Here is a 23,305-nt window from a genome sequence, read left to right on the forward strand (position 1 = left end):
AGGCATAATAACATTAAACTAAGTGCAAAAAGGAAAATAATGTGTATGCTGTGGGCTTTGCATATAAATATACAGACATTGAAATGATGCTAAGTGATATATAAAAATTAAAATAGTATTTATATTAAGATTGAGGTCTTATGTTTTATTAGACTAACTTTTCTTCACACGGCCCCTTTTAACTGATTATATTGAGAATCGTTGTGTTTGTGTATGGGGGAAGAAGTCTACATATTAGAATGCTTAGCTGACAAACCAGCTATATGTTCTTGACTGAGTTGTTTAACTTTTTGGTACCTCACTTTTTTCATGTGAAAATGGAAGTGCTTTGCCTTTAAAGACCAGAATCTTGGTTACATATTTTTTGAGCCCCTATCTTCCCATAATCTACAATCACTGTGTTTCCTGCTGCTATTTAAAAGAGAATAATATGTGTCCCAAATACACTCTCTTCAATAGAATTCCCTATTCTCTTCAGAAAATTATTCTCGCAGTATAACATTTAAAATTATTTTCACCATTTAGGCATTCACTAAACAATTACTAAATTTCATTGAAAGATCATGAAAACATCTCAAAAGATCATGAAAACATCTCAGAAAATACATTAACAATGTAGGTGGCAGTTTGAAATTAAGAAAATATATTTAAAAATACTGACAGAATAATGACATGATGTTCATTCCTATTTCATGAAATAAAAAAGTAAACAAAAGCAGTCCTATTAGCTTTGCCAAAAATTAACAGAAAAAAATGTATTGAATGCTTACATTTGAGTCCAGTTGAAAAGCCGTATGTATTGATTCACTGTGAATTGTTGGCTTCACTTAGCTTTCATGGTTTAGAAATCATGAAACAGAGTTTTTTGTTGTTGTTGTTGTTTTTTACTTATTGCAGTGCTTCTTCAGTGTTTAAGGACAACCAGAACTGTCACATTTGAGTCCACATTGGGAACACACATGTGCACCCACACAAATATGCATACACAGGCATGAGCACACATACATTGGGTGCACACATGAACACACATGTACACAGTGACATATATGCCTACATGCACACACATTCTGAGGTCTGTAGGACTCTTGGACAGCCTACTCTGCCTGTTGAGCGTCCTATTTTTATTCAGACCACCCTAAAAATTCTTAAAATGTGAAATATTATGTTATGGAATTACGTGATTTTGATTTCTGCTGACAGCCTTTTTTTTTTTTTTTTTTTTTTTTACTATTTTTTGCTTCTTTTGGGTAAAATCTACTTACTTCTTGATGCACCTAAGAATGTCAGCTGTATAATCAATATCTTTCATTAATAACTCCTAAAGACTAAAGGTGGAAGTCTTGGCTCCTGAGCTATGTGGAAGAACACAGTTTATCTGAAAAATATAAAGAAAGCATCTAATTTAATATCATGCAGAGCAATGTAATTCAATTCAATTAGAATAAAATTATAACACCATTAAACATCATAAAGCATGTCTACCTAGGCAGCAACCTTCATTATTCATTATTTGACTTTATTTACTCAGTGCCAGGCCCTGAACATTGTAATTCAGCATTTAGGAAATTGTGTATATCCATTATGTTTCATATCATGTGTAAGATAACCCATCTAGGAGGCCTGGAGATTTCTCCTTCAAGAGAAGGAACCATTCCTATAATTAGCTTTCCATGACCTATAGTAGGCCGTTTTGGGAGATTCCTACTTTAACTGGGCTCTGTGATATTGACTAGTGCTTGGAGTCTTGACTTAGAGGGGAGATTTTGAATTTCTTTGTGATTTCTTCAATATTACAGGAGATGGAACCTTACATGCCTCTATACACGCGTATTCCATGGTACTTTCTTTCAGGAGCCACAGTGACATTATGGGTAAGCATTTCTTTAAAAATTGCTATAATTTCTTCAACAGGTGATTAAATGAGCTATCTCAACAGTGTTACCTACAATGTCTCTTGAGTCTTTCCTTTCCCTCTCCCTCCCTGGTCTTTTTATCTTGGTTATAGCTCTTACACAAAATAAACTGTAATTTATATGGATTTTCCATACTTAAACTTTGGGAAAAGATCTTGGGGAAAAGGAGGTACTTTATCTTAAAGCCTGTCCCTCCCTGCCTCACGACACTTCATTTAAGTGATCACTTGAAATCAGGACAGAATAACAAACTTACTCTGATTCCAGGCTCTTTGGTTAGTTTTAGAAAAGTCATGAATGTATCTTTATTTCCACCTTATTTCCTGCTCTTCCTTTTTCCAAATGTGTTCCCTCTTAACAGTTAGCATCTAATTTTAGGAAAACAGGCAGTGTTACCTTCTAAGAGGTTAGTTAGCATGTTGAAATATAAATAATTGACAGTTGTAGACTATAGTTTAGACTCACCAGTCCATAAACCCCATATGATTTATCTTTAGCATTTCTTGTTAAATCTACTATTTTCATATTTTAAAACAGTAAAAATATGTTTTCTTAGATTACATAATAATCATTGAGGAGATGTGATAAAATAAAAGGGGGAGAGTCATTAATTCAGGACTCTCTTTTGAGAAATCTTCTGGAGTATATCCCCAGAAAATTATTCTGTTTTTGATTTCTAGTTTTCATTTAATTTGACTCGCTTCCTCAACTTTTAGAATAAAATTCTCTAATGATTGATAGAAAGCCATCTTTGTGCTTTTGCAATATGGGAAGTATACAAAATTTATACAGAATGTATATAAATTTCTAAACTACCAGGCATATTAGAGCACTAATGGCAATATTCTGAGGGGAAATGAAATACAATATTGACATGTATTTTTCTTAGGAAAATAAGTGATCTTGATTCTACATCTTTAACTTCAATGTAGAGCATGCATCAGCAAACATTTTCTGTAAAGGGGCCAGATATATTTTTGGCTTTGTGGCCACATATAGTCTCTGGAACATAATTGCCTGTATTTTTCTCTATAACCTTTAGAAATGCAAAAGAAGGCTGGGTGCAGTGGCTCACGCCTGTAATCCCAGCACTTTGGGAGGCCAAGGTAGGCGGATCACGAGGTCAGGAGATCGAGACTATCCTGGCTAACACGGTGAAACCCCGTCTCTACTAAAAATACAAAAAATTAGCCGGGTGTGGTGGCGGTCACCTGTAGTCCCATCTACTAAGGAGGCTGAGGCAGGAGAATCCCTTGAACCTGGAAGGTGGAGCTTGCAGTGAGCCAAGATCATGCCACTGCACTCCAGCCTGGGCGACAGAGCGAGACTCTGTCTCAAAAAAAAAGAAAAAAAAAAGAGAAAAAAACACAAAAGAACATTCCTAATTTAAGGACCATATAAGATCAGGCAAGGCCACGGGCAGGATTTGGCTTTCTACTATAGTTTGCCACTCCCTGCTAGAGGATGAGCCTAGAGGATGAGCAATGAATACGTTTCTCTTTTAGACTTAATCAGCAGCTACTATATGCCTTATCTCTAACACTTTTACCTTGCCAGTGTTCATCTCTTGCCATCTAGGGAAAGAGAGACTGACTTAGTTTGCTTTGCACATGAGAATGCTAAACTTCATATAATGAGATTAACAGAATAATCAATATGTTAGATATATATTCATAACAGAGATACAGAGACCCAAATAGCAGTTCTTTGTTTTCCTTTCCCAGATGTCTCTTGTCGTCACCAGTATGGTAGCTGTAATTGTGTACCGCCTGTCAGTCTTTGCTACATTTGCTAGTTTCATGGAAAGTGATGCATCCTTAAAGCAGGTCAAAAGCTTCCTTACTCCTCAGATAACCACATCACTCACAGGATCATGCTTGAACTTTATTGTCATCTTGATCTTGAATTTCTTTTATGAAAAGATATCTGCCTGGATCACAAAAATGGGTAAGCTGGCCAAATCATTTGTGTGATTCTGAAGAATGATTCTTATTGATGCTATATGTCTATTTTGGATCAGGTCTCCAGGAGTTCATTTTCAAAGGGCACATTTTAAGACAGTTTTTCTCTATAAATAGACCCATATCTGCTATTTCAGAATTGCTCAAGAGCCACCATTCAAGGTCCATTATAAAGGAAGAGGCAAAATAACTGAAAAAAAAAAAAAAAAGAATTCAGACTCTATATATCTTTCTGAGTATCCTTATCTTAATTCTCCCTTGATGGGTCTAGTTGAATCCTAAGAAAAATAATCACTTTACTGAAGACACAGATAATTTTTGTTTCATGTGTATGGTTCTTATAAAGTATTGATTTTGGAAGTTATTGTGAGAAAAACAGAAACATCAGCTTCTCCTAAATAAATCTAAATTTTAGTGCTTTTCTTTTCTACTGCTATCTCTTAGAACTTGGAATATTTTCTTGTTAAAATATTAAAATTTCTACTTAAAGCCACAGGGGAAAGTGAAAGGGGTCACAGGTTAAGTGAGAGATTGAGTTAAGTAGAGCAGCACAGAGCACAGTCGCTTCTGCTCTTTTTCCTGGCAAGTTAGCAGTAAGATCGGAGACTCAAATCAAGGCATCAGCCTCTTCTCTGAGTGTTCTCTCCAGGGTTCAAGCTCGTTTGAATCTGTTGTACATAGACATCATGGCTGATGTCACGCAAAAGACCACATTATTCAGTCAGCACTGGAATGATCACTGAGATGAGACTTTCAATATATACTATCTTCAAATTTGGAGTTCTCTCCAATTTTTGCTTTTCTCTGCTATCAACAGTGAGAAAATCATAGCAGATAAATTGCTTCTAAAAGCACCTAAAAACTCACCATTTTCCTCAATGGGAAAAAAAATCAAGTTCACATTACAGATTTTGTAGGAATACAGCTACATTTCACTAAAATGGGGGAGTTATCTGTGTCTTTAAAATAATTTGTGATACTCTTCCAGTATTGCTGAAAATATCATGATTTGGCTGGATCAGTTCATGCTACTGGGAGATCATCAGCTCAGGAAAACATACTTTTCTACATTTTTGTGCTTCATGATCCTCTATTGCAGGGTGAAGATAATTTAATATTTTGTTATCTTTAGAATTCATTAAATGACAGATCATGATCATGCATTTTAAATAAAGGAGAGGGAAAATGTGTATTGTTTCTGCCACTATTTGCTAATTACATTATTTTCAAAATTAATATAGCCATTGAGTTAATGAGAGGGCAACACAATTCTGTTGGAAATCATCCCTGCCCTTGACATGAGCTTACTTTCTTTAAACCTGATTGTAAAACAGATGAGTTCTAATGGCTTACAGCATGGCAGATAGTGTTTGGAGATGAGCATAAGTTTCTTCAGTCTTATTTGGTGTAGTAGTTTGTTTTCACACTGCTATAAAGATACTACCTGAGACTGGGTAGTTTATAAAGGAAAGAGGTTTAACTGACTCGGTTCACATGGCTGGGGAGGCCTCAGGAAACTTAACAATCATGGTAGAAGGTAAAGGGGAAACAAACACGTTTTTCATAAGGCAGCAGGAGAGAGAGAGTGCATGGGGAAGTGCCACACTTTAAAACCATTAGCTCTCAATTGGCCAGGCGCGGTGACTAATGCCTGTAATCCCAGCACTTTGGGAGACAGAGGCAGGCGGATCACGAGGTCAGGAGTTTGAGACCAGCCTGGCCAACATGGTGAAACCCTGTCTCTACTAGAAATACAAAAAAATTAGCCAGGTGTGGTGGCGCACATCTGTAGTCCCAGCTACTCGAGAGGATGACGCAGGAGAAATGCTTGAACCTGGGAGGCGGAGGTTCCAGTGTGTTGAGATCACGCCACTGTGCTCCACCTGGGTGACAGAGTGAGATTCCGTCTCAAAAATAAATAAATAAAACCATTAGCTCTCTTGAGAATTCACTCAACACCAGGAGAACAGCATGGGGGAAACCACCCCCATGATTCAATGGCCTCCCACCAGGTCCCTCCCTTGACATGTGGGAATTACAGTTTGACATGAGATTTTGGTTGGGACAGAGTGCCAAACCGTATCATGTGGGTTTGAATTTCAAATTCTGTGCAACCCCAAGACAAGAATGCTGTCTCTCTGACTGTGGTAACAACAGTTTCCTAGGCTTTTCCAGTGGTTAGTGTAATACAAAATGTGTATCAGAAAGTCTAGCACAAATCCATAGTTACTTAATATTGGCCTACTATCGCCAGAATGGGGAGCATTCTATAGGCTCCCAGAATGATGTGACTAGATGTTCACTTGTCCTAGGGAGTACGAAGTTCAAGGAAAAAAATAAGAAGATGCACTAAACATTTTTTTTTAACTTAACAGAAATTCCTCGAACATACCAGGAGTATGAGAGCAGTCTTACCTTGAAAATGTTCCTGTTTCAGTTTGTAAATTTTTACTCATCCTGCTTCTACGTAGCTTTCTTTAAAGGGAAGTTCGTAGGCTATCCTGGAAAATACACATATTTATTTAATGAGTGGAGAAGTGAAGAGGTAAGAATTTTCTTGAGAGTTGAGGTGTGTAGCTTCAATACCTCAGTATTAACAACTTTCTGTGTGCCAAGCACTGATTCACATGCTAAAAAATTACAAAATATATCTAGGCACGGACTCTATCCACAGAGAGTATTGTTCACAGATGAATCCTGTCATTTGATAAACTTCTCAGTTTATTTTTGAACAAGAAGTTACATTATGCCTATGGTTTAGCAGTAAAATATGAAATATAAAATGACATAAGTTCTTTATTCCTGAAAATTTCCTGCAAAGGAAGACTGATTACTTTCTGTAGAAATGGTTCCACTATGGGTAGTAGAGTTAGAACAGATCCATGGCTTCCAAATTGTGGAGAATGGAAGATATAACAACTCCCAACCCTAAGCCAGATATAAAGAACTCAGAATTTTCTAAGAATGAGACCCAGAAATCTGTGTTTTTTAACACAGTTCACAGATGAATCTAATGCAGCTAGCCTGGCACTGGCCTGTGATCAGGTTTGGAACTATTGGGCTAAATATATCTTAACCCTTCCAACCAAAACCTTGAGATTCTAATTGTATGGTTTAGGGTTTCCTTTAGGTGTTGCAAAATTCCATCTTTGATCATTCAATTCTGTTTTCTCCCCTCTTGCTTCTGACTAGTGTGATCCTGGAGGCTGTCTTATAGAACTGACAACCCAATTGACCATTATAATGACCGGGAAACAGATTTTTGGAAACATTAAAGAAGCCATTTATCCGTATGTATGACTTACAAGCTTTTTATTTGATTTAAGTAACCATGAGATATTTCCTCTAGAAGAAGATGGAATTTTTTGATTACCATGGGGCCTTTGTTAGAAAATGTTTAAGCCAAAAGAAAGCTTTATTTTTAATCAACAGTGAAGGTTGCATTAAAGTAATATAGACTCTTATTTTTATTTATTTATTTATTTTGGTTCCATGGCTAGCAAGGTTTTTAAAAAATTTTATTTGAGAAATAATAATTATCTATATTTATGAGGTACAATATAATGTTTTGAACACAATCTTTTAAATATGCATTTTTGTTACTTTTCTTTCCTGCGAATATTTCACTGGGACATCTAAATGCTATATCCTCTGTAGTTTATTCTACATGCTGTGTATTATTTCTGAATATCACTAAAAGGTGAACTTTGTAAAAATATCGATGTGTCATGTAATCTAGGCATAAAAATAGATTGTAAGTGAAATGATGGAGACTTTCAGGTCAATACATGAAAGATTGCTCTCTGATCAAAACACAGCAATAATGAATACATTATAAAAAGAGAAAACTAAACTGACAGTTATCTCAAATAGTAGATGAAAATTGTCATGGATAAAAAGAGAAAGAATTATAAAATCATAAGTCTACGATCCTTCAGGGCTCCTAGTTAGGAAATGACTGTGTCAGGGTTTGGCATGCAATATAAAGTGGAGTAAAAGTGCTCCACTTAAGACAGAGGCCCATCCATTTTAACTGCACTTGAAGCCAGAGACTGGGTTTATTCTCACTCATGAAAGAAGACAGAAAACACCATCCCTGCACCTTCCCACCTACAATGTACACATGATTTCATAGTGCCACTTAGGGCTCTATTTCAAGTACTAACAAAAGAAGAACATGGACTTATCCTTACAAATGGTAATAAATATAAGCCTAGCCTTCTAGTTTCATGCTTAGATATACCACATCCATAAGGGAAATAGCCAAACCTTTTTTTTTTTTTTTTTTTTTTTTTTGAGACAGAGTTACACTCTGTCGCCCAGGCTGGAGTGCAATGGCGCAATCTCGGCTCACTGCAACCTCCACCTCCCGGGTTCAAGCAATTTTCCTGCTTCAGTCTCCTGAGCAGCTGGGATTACAGGCACGTGCCACCACACCTAGCTAAGTTTCTGTATTTTTAGTATAGATGGGGTTTCACCATGTTGACCAAGCTGGTCTGGAACTCCTGACTTCAGGTGATCCACCCGCCTCAGCCTCCCAAAGTGCTGGGATTACAGGTGTAAGCCACCATGCCTGGCCCCCAAACTTTTATTTTAAGTTCTAGCTCTAGATTGAGAACCCAGAGGACTGAATGGAGGCAATACCTAAACCAAACAGAAGATGGGGGATACATATACACAGAGAGGGAGAGAGACAAAAGACAGGGGAGGTAAAAGAATAAAAAACTTAAAAAAAAAACAACAAGCAAATTAACAACAACAACAACAACAAAAACCCTGAACCTTCCTAATAACGAAAATTTCAAAATGTGATAATATTTAATGCTACAAAGGCTGTGAACAAAATCAATTATTAGAAAGTGAACTTACTCCAGCTGATATTTCTAACTAGAATATTCTGGAAAAGCCCTTAAAAAATGATGTTGACAATACTAACAACATAAGGAAAGGTGATACTGTCATTAAAACAGATCAGGAAATAAATAAAAACTGACAGAAATGAAATAAGAATACGTAAATATGAAATGGAAGCAATTACACATAAGTGAAAAATTATACTTTAAATAATGAGTACAACAGATGGGAAAATTCCAGAGTACAATTCCAGCCTGGACATGGTTGAAGAATGTATTAGTGAATTGGAAAATAATAGTGAGAAATTCCTACCTTGTACAGTGTAACAAATATATGACATTTAATAAAAATAAAATAAGGGTATGTTAGATTAAGAGGCTTCCACATTAATCTACTAGTAGTTCCAGAAAAAGGTAATTGAGTAAATGCTGAAGGAAAAAAATATTCGAATAGGTAATTGCTGAACATTTTTCGAAAATGAGGAAAAACACAAGTTTCAGAAATGGAAACAAATTCTGAGTATGAATCAAGATACTAGAATTCAATTCAAGATAATAGAATTCAATTCATACCCAGATTCATTATGGTGAAACTACAGAACACCAAAGATAAACAGACAATCTTTAAAAATCTTAGATGAAAAAGATTAACTTTATTCAAATGAATGACATCTACACTATCATCAGTTTCTCATCAATAGCATTAGAGGCCAAAAGATAATGTTTTCAAGGTTCTCAGTGAAAATAATATTCCCCTTTCTAGAACCAGGTTAACTATTATTTAAAGTGCTGGTAAAATAGACATTTTTAGACATGAAAAGACTAGGAGAGTTTGCATGTAAAATTGTCATGGAAAGAACTACTGAAAGATTTTCTTGAGCAAAAAGAGATCACAAAGTGAAAGTACAGGATGCAAGAAACATTGGTTAGCACAGAATTTGTTAGCTCCAAACAAATGAAATCATTTGGTAGAATCTAAAGTCATATAGAATTTGTTTGGGGAGAACTACAAAATCCTGATTAAAGAAATTGTAAAACTATATAAATGAGAGAAATATCATGTTGGTGGTCAATTATCCCCAAATTGATATATAGATTTATTGTTATTATAATCAAAATATCAGCAGGATTTTTATAGGTATAGACAAGTGAATTCTAAAATTTATATGGATGGCCAAGGAACTAAAATAACCCAAACAAGTATGATAAAAGAAGAATAAAGCTGTAGGAAACACCCTACTCAATTTTAAGGCTTACTACAAACTATATTAACAAGACAATGTAGGATTGGTGAAGGGATAGTTATATAAACTAATGGAATGGAGTAGAGATGGTAGAAACAGATATTGCAGAAATTTGTGCTCTAGCCAAATATGACCATTTAATTTAAGACAGGTGCAAAAACAATTCATTGATGAAAGAGTAGTCTTTTTCGTAAATGGTGTTGGAAAAATTGGACATCGCATATGCAAAATAATGAAACTCTATGTGAAACTTGCACCTCATTCATAAATGAACTCAAAATGGATCATAGACAAAACTATTTTTTAAAAAGCAAGGAAGTGATTATTATAAAATTTAAGATAATGGTTATGGATGTGGTGATTGAAGAATTTATAAATGGAATGAAGCACATGAAAGAGCTTCCGAAATTTCTAGCCATGTTCTGTTTCTTGAACTGGGTGATCTCTTTTCCACTGTGACTCCAGTTAGAGTATGCTCGTCTGTTTGATAGTGTCTCAGAAATCACAGGTGCTTTTTCCTCTTTACATCATTCATTTTTTCCTCTTTGTGTTTTGGTTTGAGTATAAGCAATATACAAATGTTCCTCTTAATCCACATTTGCTACAGTACTTCATATTGTCTTATTAATTTTTGCCAACTGGGGGTTATAAATGATATCTCATTTTGGTCTAATTTTGCATTTTTCTGATTAACAACATGAATAAGCATTTTTGGCCATATTTGTTTCCTTTTCAATTAAATGCTTGTTCATGTTGTTTAACCATTTTCCTACTTGTCAATCTTTTTTCAATTTATTTCTATGAATACTTTTAAACTTCTGGTTACTGGTTTTTGTTTATTTGCTTCTTTTTTGGTTATATATGTTGAAAACATTTTATTCTAACATAAATGTTATCTTTTTATTTTTTAATAATATGTTTAGGTCACAGTTTCACAACCACAGAATTATTGATATAATTCTTAGTTGTGGGGTGTGGGTTATCCTTTGGATTGTAAGATGTTTGACAGCATCCTTGAACTCTATCCGCTAGATGCCAGTAACTCATCCCTCTCCAGTTGGGACAACCAAAATATCTCCAGAGAGTGCAATTGTGTCATTGTGGGCAAATTACTCCCAGTTGGAAACCACTGCTTTAAATGAACAAAATTACATAACTTTAATATGGTAGAATTTATCAATCTTTTATTTTATGTGTTAGCATTTTTAAAGAATCGTTTAAGAAATATTTTCCTACCCAGGATTATAAGACATTTTCATTATTATTTACTATATCGGTTAAAGTTATGCCAAAAGTAAGGTCCTAGGCAAAATACTAGATATGCAGATGTACTGATAAAAAGTTATATGGAAACACACACACATACACAAAGATATTCTCATATACTTACTTCTAATTTTTTTATACATTTTAACATTATTGTTTTTCACTTTCAAATTCTAAATATACGTGGATGGGATTTTTACGTTTGATATGAGATACAAGTCTATTTTTTACATATATATGTATATATATGTATAAACTATATATTTGTATAAATCCTCATATTACCATTTATTGAAAAGTTCCTTTTTCGTATGCTCCATCATCTACAATACTCTTCATCTACATACAATATTATCTACAATACTTTTTATGCCTATGCCATATAAACACTATCTACATACCATATAAATATCTACAATTATATATATATATATATTTATAATCTATCTACAATTATACCAAGTGCAAGGCTATTTCAAGTTTTCCATTCCATCCCAAGATTTGTTTATCCCTGTACCAGTACAACAATCTCTCTCTTTTTTTTAACTGTTAAGTTCAGAGGTACATGTGCAGATTTGTTACACAAGTAACTTGCGTCATGGGGGTTTGTTGTATAGATTATTTTATCATCCAGGTATTAAATCTAATACCCAGTACTTATTCTTCCTGATCCTCTCCCTCTTCTGACACTCCACCTTCTGATAGGCCCCAGTGTTGCTGTTCCCCTCTATGTGTCCGTTTGTTTTCATCATTTAGCTCCCACTTATAAGTGAGAACATGTGGTATTTGGTTCTTGCATTAGTTTGCTAAGGATAATGGCCTCCAGCTCCATCCATGTTCCTGCAAAGAACATGATCTTGTTCTTTTCTTTGGATGCCTAGCATTCCATGGTGTATGTGTACCACATTTTCTTTATCCACTCTACCGCTGATGGACATTTAGGTTGATTCCATGTTTTTGCTATTGTGAATACAGTACTACAATCTCTTAATTAATACAGCTTTCTAAGTCTTGATATGTGGTGGGGCAACATTTATCAACTTATTTTTTATCTGTAGAACTGTCTTGGCTATTCTTGGTCTTTTATCAATCTATATACATTTTATAAACATCTTGTCAGATTTTACATGGAAAAATAATTTGGCTTTTTCATTGAAATTATATTTTAATTGTTTCAATATAAACAGTGAACTTTTTTTTTAATAATACCGAGCCTTCTTACTCGTGAACATTTAAATTGGACCTTAATGAATTCTAATAAATATTTTAAACTTCTACATATAGGTCTTATAAATCTTTTGTCACATCAGTGTCTAGGTACTTTTTAATTGCTATTGTAAATGATATCTTTTTAAAAATATATATGTTTTCTACTTGTGTGTTGTGGGTGTATAGGAATGAAATATATTAATAAACCCTAATATTGTTTCTACTCATTTCTGTCTAACTTCACTTGGGTTTTCTATTCAGACAATCACATCACTGTTAATAATCACAGATTTCTCCTTTATTTCCAAATATTTTGCCTTTCTTATTTTATTTTACTGGCTAAGATCTCCAGCAATCTTGAATGTGATCATGCCAGTTCTTATTTTGTTCTTGATTCTAAAGGAAATGCTTCAGACTTTTCCCAAGCAAGAATGCTGTTTGCAGCCTGGTGCATTGGCTCATGCCTGTAATCCTAACATTTTGGGAGGCTGAGGAGGGAGGATTGCTTGAGCTCAGGAGTTCAAGACCAGCCTGGGCAACAAAATGGGACCCCGTCATACAGAATAAAATTTAAAAATTAGCTAGGCATGGAGGCACATGCCTTTAGTCCCAGCTACTTGAGAGGTGGAGGCAGGAGAAAAGGTCAAGGCCGCAGTGAGCTGTGATCACACCACTGCACTCCAGCCTGAGTGGCAGAGTGAGACCCTGTCTCAAAAAAGAAAGAAAGAAGACAGACATAGAGAAAGAAAAAAGGAGAGAGGGAGAGAGAGAGAAAAGGAAGGAAGGAGGGAAGGAAGGAAGGAAGGAAGCAAGGGAGGGAGGGAGGGATGAAAGAAAGGAAAGGAAGGGAAGGGATGGGAAGGGAAGAGAAGGAAAAGGGAAGGGAAGGGAAGAGAAGGGAAAGGAAGAAGGAAAGAAAGGAAGGAAGGAAGGAGAAAAAAGAAAGAGAAGGAAAAGAGAAGGGAAGGGAAGAGAAGGGAAAGGAAGAAGGAAGGAAGGAGAAAAAAAAGAAAAGAAAGGAAAGAAAAAAGAAAAGGAAGAAAAGAAAAAAAGAAAAGGAAGGAAAGAAAAAAAAGAAAGAAAGAGAAAGAAAGAAAGAGTTTGCCCTAGGATTTTAGTAGATATTTCTGATAAGATTGAAATAATTTTTTTCTATTTCTACTTTTCTTTCCTAAGTAGGTTTTAATAGGTCCTTAAAATATATCAAATGCATTTTTCTGCATCAATTGAGATGATTTTATGTTTTTCACCTCAAACAAGTCAATGTGATATATTTATTGATTTGCTAATTTTTCTTTCTTAAAAAGCCTCTTTTTAAAAAAAGTGATACATTATCATAATATATCATCTTTTTATATAGCATGGAATTTAGTTGGTTAAAATTTTATTTAATGTTATTCCATTTATTTTCATATTATGTAAGTCATTTCCTATTATAGTCAATTTCATATTTGTTTGAATTTTCTTCTGAGCATCATGACAGCATCAGGATTAGTAAGTGGTCTTAGTGGTAACCCTCTCCTCCACTTATTCCTTAGCCAAACTGTCTCTGAGTAAATATATTTCTCTGAGCAGAGTAAAGATTGTCTTGTTTTCTCAATCACCCTAATAAAGAACTCTTGACTTCTGCATGTGTCATGAAAAGAACACCAGATTTTGATTTGCGCCTTGGCTGGTGTCATTTCTCTTTGCTCTGTGATCTTTAGTTATTTAATCTCTAATTTCTGCCAGTTTCCAGATCTAACACTCTGATTCTCTGATCGCTTTCTTTTTGGTCCTATTTCATATATTAACTTTTATCACTTCCAACAGCTTGGCTTTGAATTGGTGGAGACGCCGAAAAGCTCGGACAAACTCTGAGAAGCTGTATAGTCGATGGGAGCAGGATCATGACCTTGAAAGTTTTGGACCCCTTGGGCTTTTCTATGAGTACTTAGAAACAGGTAATTTTTAACCACTGTTTTGAAACATAGAGTTGGCATGAATGAGTGGTTTTTCAGCTCCAGATACTTCTTTCTGCCTTGCACATGGTAGGTGTTCAATAAATCATTGACTGGTTGGCAAAAAAGATGAGTGGAGGGATGATATAAAGAAAACTTGTTCCCTATTTCCCTGTTCCATCAAATAGACTGCAGAATAAAGTTTAGCTTCAAAACACCAATCTCAGAGACATAATTCCTGTTAATTGAATGTTAATATTGTTGAACCAAATCAAGTAAGAGTCATTTTTTAACACCCATCTCAAATTCGCTTTGATGGCTATTTCTCCATTTGTTTGCCTCAGTGACAGCTCAAAGATAGAATAAGTTGCCTGGAAAACATTTCCAGAGTTTAACTTGCAATTAGTATATGTCCTTTCTGTGAGGCTAAAAATAAGGCTAAAAGCGATTGTGTAAGGGAAATATAAGCTGAACACAAGAAACATCCAAAACATTGCAAGGTTTGAACAGAGAAGAGACCCTTGAGGAGCAGCTTTCAGAGAGATTTTTTGGGGAACTGCTTATATGGTCTGCTCAGAGCGTTTTCCCTCAAGCAACTTTCTCTGTTTCTCTCGCAGAATTAAGGAAACTGTTTGAGACAGAGTCTCGCTCTGTCGCCCAGGCTGGAGCGCAGCTGCCCAATCTCGGCTCACTGCAGCCTCCGCCTGCTGGGTTCAAGCAATTCTCCTGCTTCAGGAGAATTGTCTGTAGCTGGGACTACAGGTGCGTGCCATCACGCCCGGCTAATTTTTGTATTTTTAGTAGAGTTGGGGTTTCACCATGTTGATGGCCTCGATCTCCTGACCTCATGATTCTCCCGCCTCGGCCTCCCAAAGTGCTGGGATTACAGGCATGAGCCACAGCGCCCAGCCAGGAAAATAATGTTCTTACCTTTCAAGGCCCATAAAACCGTGGTAGAATACATGAGATGAGCCAAAATTCTTCATACTTCTCCAGTGTAATACAGTATGTGATACATGGATTGAAATATAAATTTAGGACAAATAGAAGCTATTTTATAGAACTCTTCGTAAAATCAGATAATCTTTGCCTTATAAGGTGATAAGGCTATGATTTTTAATTAATTGTGTAATTTTCAAATGAGTTTGCACATATGTACATCAGAGATTACTACTGAAATTAAAAAGTTGAAACAAAGGTTTCATAAGATTGTTTACCACTTAAGACATAATTTATTCTGAAAACTTTATATATTATCTCTAATTTTGAAACAAATCCGCAGAGTATTCATTATTCTACACATTTTATTGTTGTGAATTCTAAAACTTGCATAGGTTAATAAATTTTTTATGGGCCACAAAGATTTTAGGTAAAGATATTAGATGTGAACCTAGAAAGTTCATGCTGCTTCTACGTAATACTTCCTCTTCATTTTCTACCTCATAGGTTAGGTAGAGAAAGCAGGAAAAAAAGGAGGTGAATATGTATTTTTTTCACTTGATAAGATGGATTCAGTCAGACGAGAGAAGCTAAATTCCAGAAACATTTGAGATACATTTAAAAATGGAGGAATAAAGGAATTTTTTTAAATTTTTTTCCTTTAATGGAAAGCCATTTCCATTAAATGGCTTATTATTTTTTTCTTCAATCATGTGGGAAACTTGGGCTGTTAATAGCATGGGTTATTTTACCCTAAACATTGTTGGAAACAAAAGAATAAAAATGTGGAGATAAGCCAGCTTATACAGGTGTGGTCCTCTGTTGAGTCTTAATGAGGAGAGAGAATAAAATTTATTTAGAAAGATGTCATGATAGTAAGGAGAATAAAGACCTTAACAAATTTCTTATTCTAGAAAATGTATATTTCCTTTTCTGGCACACACACACACACACACACACACACACACACACACACACAGCTGGCTGCTGGGATTATACAACTGAATCAGTCATCATTCCTGATCTCAAAAAGTAGATGGGCTAGCAAGATAGAAAAACTTGGTTACCTCACTAAATTGCTAATACAGATGTAAAGACTAGACAAGCATAAACCTAAGCTTAGCCCATAATAAAAGGCAAAGAGGAATAGATTCTTCCTTCTAACAAGCATATCTCTAAAGGAAGAGCAAAGAAAGAACTCAGCCATGCATGCCCAGTTTCTCCTTCCAGTTCTAGCAAGCAGGTAAGTCACTGTGCCTCCTGTGGAGAGGAGGAACTGGACAGACGGATGGAAGCCTGGATTGTCGTATTCATGTGGATCACTCCAAAACGAAGGAAGTAGCAGGATTTGGGCAGGGTGTTCCTGTCTTTCTCCTTCACAATAATGAGTTCATGCCTTTTTCTTTTCTCTACAGTTACTCAATTTGGATTTGTTACACTATTTGTGGCCTCTTTTCCTTTGGCTCCTCTTCTTGCTCTCATAAATAATATTGTAGAGATTCGAGTGGATGCCTGGAAACTTACCACTCAATACAGGAGAACTGTAGCTTCTAAAGCTCATAGCATAGGTGTTTGGCAAGACATTCTTTATGGAATGGCTGTCCTTTCTGTTGCAACTAATGTAAGTGGACCTATTTCGGTGGGGTGACTTTGTATTTCATTTTGGGGGGTGTGGGGAGATGTGAATGATGCTTAATCTTTACATGATTTCATTATGGTGATACTTTATAAAGCTAAAACATTCCGAAATTGTTATGCACTAACCAATATAGAAAAACCTATGTCATGCAAACTCTTAGAAATACAAGGACAATTATAAAATTACTCTCATTGAAGTACCATGACACAGTTTCACAGCATGTGACAAAGTAGACAGAAAATAAGTAACAGTATAATGTGTTTGAATAAAACAATTAAAAATTGATTATATTTGTATACTACAGAGAATATACATTTACCTGTTGTGTTTATGAAACAATTATTAAAATGTAAGAACAATAAATTTCCAAAAGCATAACTTTTACAATGCATTTTCACCTACAATATACTATATAAATTGAAGTTGATAATAAGATAATCAAAAAAGAAAATCTAACACTTTTAAGTAGGCATCCTATAAGAGAAACCAGAATTGAAATCATAGAGCTTAATTTAAATGAAAGCCTACAGGAATGAGCCAAAACCACTATTACAGATAACTCCATTGCCATACATTTTTAATTATAAAAAGAAGACTGGAAAATAAGCTGAGTATATAACTTAAGACACTATCAAAAATTGTAAATCAAATTGATAGAAAGTAGTAAAAAAGAATAAAGATGTAATCGGAAATAATCAAATTAGAAAACAAAAAGCAGTATAATTGCTAAGTAAATCAAGAGCTAGTTTACTGGAAAGACAAATAAAGTAAGTAAAACTGAAAAAAAGTATGAGAGACTCTTGTGTACCCATTTACTCTAATAAATTTTGAAATATATTTGAAATGACCACTTTTTTGGAAAGCAAAAATTGCCAGATCTATTCAGTAATAGCCTGAATGTACCGTTAGCCATAGAAGTTACATTAGATTTTTTTAAAGCGTAGCACTAAAATTATAGGTGCCAGAGCCAGATGGTTTTTAATTGACTTATCTAATCTAAAAGAAATACGCTATTTATACTATTCCAGAACTTAGGAAAGGATACAAAAATATCATTCCCATGGAATCAAATACTGAAATTAATTGCACCGAACTGTGAGAAATTTACAAACACATGATATTCTGCTTCTTCATTCCTTTCCTGTTAATCTCTTACACACACACACACACCCACACCCCCGCAGTCCTACCTCACTGAGTTAGTCTAAGAAAGTTAATTTGGTTAAAGATAGTAGAACTGTGCTGTGAAACAATAAGAAATGTAAGAAATAGCAAGCCTTGATGGAAAGAACATGGTTCTTAGAGACAGATACATTTCGGTCTGACTCTCTACTTAGCCACTTTGTAGCTATGAAATCTTGGAATACTGATCACACACTGTAAATGAGCTATTTTGTGTTTCAGGACAAAGACTTGCATATTACTATGGTTTATAATAGTATTTAATCATTTTGCATCTATATAATTTATGGTACTGAGAGATGTACAAATCAGACATTATTAAAACTAAATTGGCAGCTGATGATCTTCCTCTTTTTTTTTTTTTACTCTTCAGGCCTTTATTGTTGCATTTACGTCGGACATCATTCCCCGTCTAGTTTACTACTATGCTTACTCAACAAATGCCACACAGCCTATGACAGGATATGTGAATAATAGCCTGTCAGTATTCCTGATAGCTGATTTTCCAAACCACACTGCACCTTCGGAAAAACGAGACTTCATCACTTGCAGGTGATTTGTTTGTTTGTTTAGGTTTTAGTTTTATCCCTTAAGCGTATTTCTTAAGTTATCTATTACCTTTCTGTCTTACAATATAAAGGATTTTCTTAGGGCAACAAAAATCCTGTATAAATAAAGTATATCCATTCTAGAATTCACACATTGCATGATTCAGATTTGAAAAGGTAAAACAGCAAAAACTAAGATTATGGGTAAAGATAACATTAATTCAAATTTTTTTCTTACTTTCTAATGTATCAAAAGGATTTGTCACCAACAAGTGCCCCTTAGTCCAAAGCTGCAATAATCTATAGATCATACAACATTGTCAAATTGTATATACATTTAACTTACTTGAATTTATCTTTGTCCTCAGAAAAGAGAGTGAGACAGTGAAATATAATATGATCAGTTCACCACCTATCCTACTAAAAGGTTTTATACTGTGTAGGGAATATAAAATTGCATATGTGAACCTACTGTTTTTACACTTTGTGTATCATGTACTGTGGGATCTTTTCACCATACAATTTAAAGACACACACACACATGCTTATCAAGGCCACTTAATTTAAACCAGCTGTTTCATTTGAGACTCCAAACAAAAAAGAGCAAAATATTGCAAGACAAGCAGACATTATTATATTGTTATATTACATATTTGAGTATAGTTAAATCATAGCCTAACGTGTTTAAGAGCATGGACACTGGTGTCAGATTTCTGGATGTGATTACCCCTTAGCTGGACTAAATATTTGAGGAGGACCAGTATCCAGTGACTTTATAGAAGAGAATGAACTCACAAAGTTGAACATTAAGAAAACTTCAGAATTGTGTTAAGAAAAACAAAGCAATACAGCAGCATCAGAACAGCCAAGAGAAAATAGAGTTCCAAGAAGTTAGAAGTGGCCTATAATATTCTTATTTTTGAAAGTCAAATCAAAGGATTAAAATATACCTGCAGTTTAAGGACAGGAGAGAAGGAAAGGACTGGGAGTGTTAAGGAAGTGGGAAAAGAGGAAGTGGAAGCAGCAAATTTTGAATAACTCATTTGAGAAGCTTGTCTTTGAAGGGCAAGAGAGAAGTTCCTCTTGTGTATTTCTTCTTAGATCTATTTTGCACATAAGTAGCATATACCCTGACTTTATGTGAACAAGAAAGATAAATGTTTCATAATATCAATTAACTTTGACCTGATTTTTCTAATCAACTAGAAAGGTCTGTTAAGAGAAATAATAAAAAATTATGTTAGGTCTCTCTAGTTGAAGCCATAACTATTATTATTTTTTTATTTTGCATTTACTTCCACTTTTCAGGTACAGAGATTACAGATATCCTCCTGATGACGAGAATAAATATTTTCATAATATGCAATTCTGGCATGTCCTTGCTGCCAAGATGACTTTCATCATTGTTATGGAAGTAAGCTGTTCTTAACTTTCATTCAAGTTACTCTCTTCTCTCTTTAGGCAGATATTTCTAAAGGTAATCTCTCATCAGAAAGTTAGCAATATCTCAGTAAATTGTCTTGAAGGAAGTATTGTATTTATAGTCATAAAAAGCACCTTAGGGATATTCTTAGTACAATGGATTGCCTATTATTCACTTATTGTTGAACATGTCATGGTGACAGAAAAGGAAAGGAAAACAAATATGGTTTTTTCCCTTCAAGTCAGGAAAAGGGGAAATAACCCACTGATTTTACAGAATACCTGTTACTTACTAGTTCCGGAGGCTGTATTAAATCATAACAACATTGTAAATTAGCCCTTATCGCTCACTTTGAAAAGGAATCTGAGATTCAGCAAAAATAAGTAGCTGGCTTAACGTTAACTAACTAACTAACTAACATTAGCGCTGAGTCTCAATGCCAAATGTGCCTCACTCCCAAGCTTATGCTCTACTATATTATGCTTCCTCTCTTGTGGAATATCTAGTGTAGTTATAGAGATAAGGCATGAAAGAAAAGGTAAACAATACAGAGGCAGTATTGGACAAAGTTTCAAATTGAGTGATACAAATCATAGGGCAAGAAGGCCTATCAGGGAGGGAAAATAAAAGAAAGGTATTTTTTCACCCTGGAATAAAGCCCGATAAAAGACAATCCTAACCCAAGAACATGCCATTCCAACCAGTTTCTGTTTATTTTTATTGTTATCAAGGTTTCACATGTAATTTTAAAAATCAAATAGTTCTGCATGGGAAAAAAACAAAAGAGCAATCGTACATAATATACCTGCCTACCCTAAAATCCTAATATCCAAAGTAAACAGCTCAATTTTTTTAACTCATTCTTCTAGTAGTTGCCCTTGTATGACAAAAGAAGATCATTTTGCAGTTATATATTTTTATTTTTTAGGTTTAGCTATCAATTACTGACATTCTACTTTGGCAGATCTCACACACACACCCAACACAGACAGAAAGAGAGGGGGAAAAAAAACTTTCTCCTACTGCTCAATAATTAAAGCATATTTTTTTGTCTCATTCTGAAATTCAAAACCTCAGAAAACAGGAAGTATTTTGATAATTTATTTAGCAGCAACATATGATCTAATTCTGCCTTTATTATTTTTAGTGTGACTATTCATTTACTTTGCTGAAGAAATATTTAAGTGTTTGATACAGAGTGCCACCTGAGACCCTGCTGGTTTATACACTAAATTACATATTTTTAATATTTAATCTCAATTCTGAAATATTTCTGTCCATCAGAGTTTTAAGAGATTTTATATAAATACAATAGTCAGGGTTTATACATTATGACTTTATAAATATTAGTCACATGTTTCCTGTCTTACATTCTGAACATACTTCTTTTATTATAATTGTACTTTTCTCCCTCTGTCTCTTAGTTCCTTATGAATTTATCAGTCTTTCATTCCAACATTTTGGATCAGAAGTTTAGATCACCTTTCAGCCAGTAAATTACTTCAGGAATTCTTTTGTTTTAATTTATTTATTATTTGTGTTAATTTTTTGTAATCATTGCAGACTCCAACCAAGCATCATCCTGGGACTTCTCTTCATCTTGTCTTCTATTGAAGACTATATTTTCTGCAATCTATGTTTCTCCCATTTTTCGTTTACTAGCTTATTTTGGTGAAGCACATCTTCTAGTAATTTTCTGAGGAAAAATTATGGGCAGTCCATTTTTGAGAAATTGAAGATTGAAAATTTCTTTTCTTTCCTTACGTGTGATTATTTGGAATAGAATTTATAATTAAAAGTTGTTTTTCTTAAAAAAATTTTTAATCAACTTTATTTTGGTATTCCTGAAATTTTGAAGATATTGCTTCATTTTCATTCAGCTTCCAGTATGGCTACAAAATGCAATACTATTCTGACTCCCCAGTCTTTGTGTATTATCTATTTTTAAAATCAATACGGTTTTAGGATTCTGTCATTAGCCCCATTTTTATGAAGCTTCACAAGATGGTTCTTTGCTATTTGTCAATATTCATTGTTTTAAACACTCATTGAGCCCCTTAGATCTAAAAACGTACTTAGCCTTCAAGTTGAGAACATTTGCTGGCATAATTTCTTTGATAAATTTTTGATAATGTCTTTGATAAATTTTTTCTTTCTTTGTGCTGTCTCTCTGGAACTGCTGTTATTCAGATTTACACTTCCTAGTTTGAAATTCTAATTATTTGTTTTCTATGAAAACCTGGATTAATATCTTTTTTTAAATTCTACTTTTTTCTTTTACTACTTTCCTTATATCTGGTTCTTTTTTTTTTTTTTTTCCATGTCAGAGATGACTTACCTACGTATTTGGTGGTTCTGCTCATGTTTAAGAGTGTGGAAGTGAAAAGCTGATTTTAAGCATTTTGTGCATACAGGAGTGATGTCACTTGGTGGGTTTCACTGTAGGTTGATAAGGTAGTGAGCTGATATTTTCATTGGATCCTTACAAAATTTTGACATCCACAGTTCTGCTTTTACAGAATAGCTATTTTTCCCAGAGAAAGCCCTTTATATCTGTCTATTGAGATATTTTGTGGCTACCTATGTTCTAAGACCTGAGCAAGGCAGAGGGGACTACGTATCTCACAGTTCATTGTGCTGAATTTCACTGTTTTTACATTTTTTTTTTCAATATGTTGTCATACCTCCACTGTGTCTGGTGCCCCTGGATTCACAGCTTTCTGGTATCATTTCTGCAGAAAACAAACTCTTCAGCTGCTTCCGGGGTATAGCATGGAGTGAAAGAATACCTGGATACAGATGTGAGAAAGGCTCCGAAAATTCAAGTGCTCCTTATGCAAATTTGTATCTAATCCTCTTGTTTTCAACTCCAACTCATACTAATACCTTCAAAAGTCCTTATTGCCTTCTTTCCTGAACTTTTCTGACAATCTGAAACAAAATTGGCTTTTGTCTTTTTGGTTTCCACTATCAGTCACCACATCACCATTTGCAAGTTTGCTAGCCTTTTTCACTCTTTTGAGTCTAATTCCTTTATAAATATTTTATCAGGTTTTCAGGAAGGAGCAGTGATAAAGAGTATATTCAATAATCATGTTCAACTGGAATATTGCTAGTTACATATTTAAGTATATATTAATTTGTTTGATGTTGATCTTTGTATGAAAGTTCTAGGACAGAGACCATAT

The 23,305-nt window shown here is 34.5% G+C and overlaps 1 protein-coding gene across 5 annotated transcripts in view; it reads left to right on the top strand.

The window, feature by feature from the left end:
- ANO5 (anoctamin 5) overlaps positions 1-23,305 on the top strand; it is a 92,286-nt gene that overhangs the window by 65,045 nt on the left and 3,936 nt on the right. For all 5 annotated transcript variants that reach the window (XM_055354205.2, XM_004050827.5, XM_055354203.2 and 2 more), the window contains 8 exons: positions 1,797-1,871; positions 3,638-3,860; positions 6,250-6,419; positions 7,067-7,164; positions 14,259-14,389; positions 16,741-16,946; positions 18,520-18,698; positions 20,003-20,108. In XM_055354205.2, coding sequence (XP_055210180.2) covers positions 1,797-1,871; positions 3,638-3,860; positions 6,250-6,419; positions 7,067-7,164; positions 14,259-14,389; positions 16,741-16,946; positions 18,520-18,698; positions 20,003-20,108 — 1,188 coding nt within the window. The remainder of the gene's footprint in view (positions 1-1,796; positions 1,872-3,637; positions 3,861-6,249; positions 6,420-7,066; positions 7,165-14,258; positions 14,390-16,740; positions 16,947-18,519; positions 18,699-20,002; positions 20,109-23,305) is intronic.

Source organism: Gorilla gorilla, chromosome 9 (assembly GCF_029281585.2).
Source record: "Gorilla gorilla gorilla isolate KB3781 chromosome 9, NHGRI_mGorGor1-v2.1_pri, whole genome shotgun sequence".
In the NCBI taxonomy this organism is placed as follows: domain Eukaryota; kingdom Metazoa; phylum Chordata; class Mammalia; order Primates; family Hominidae; genus Gorilla; species Gorilla gorilla.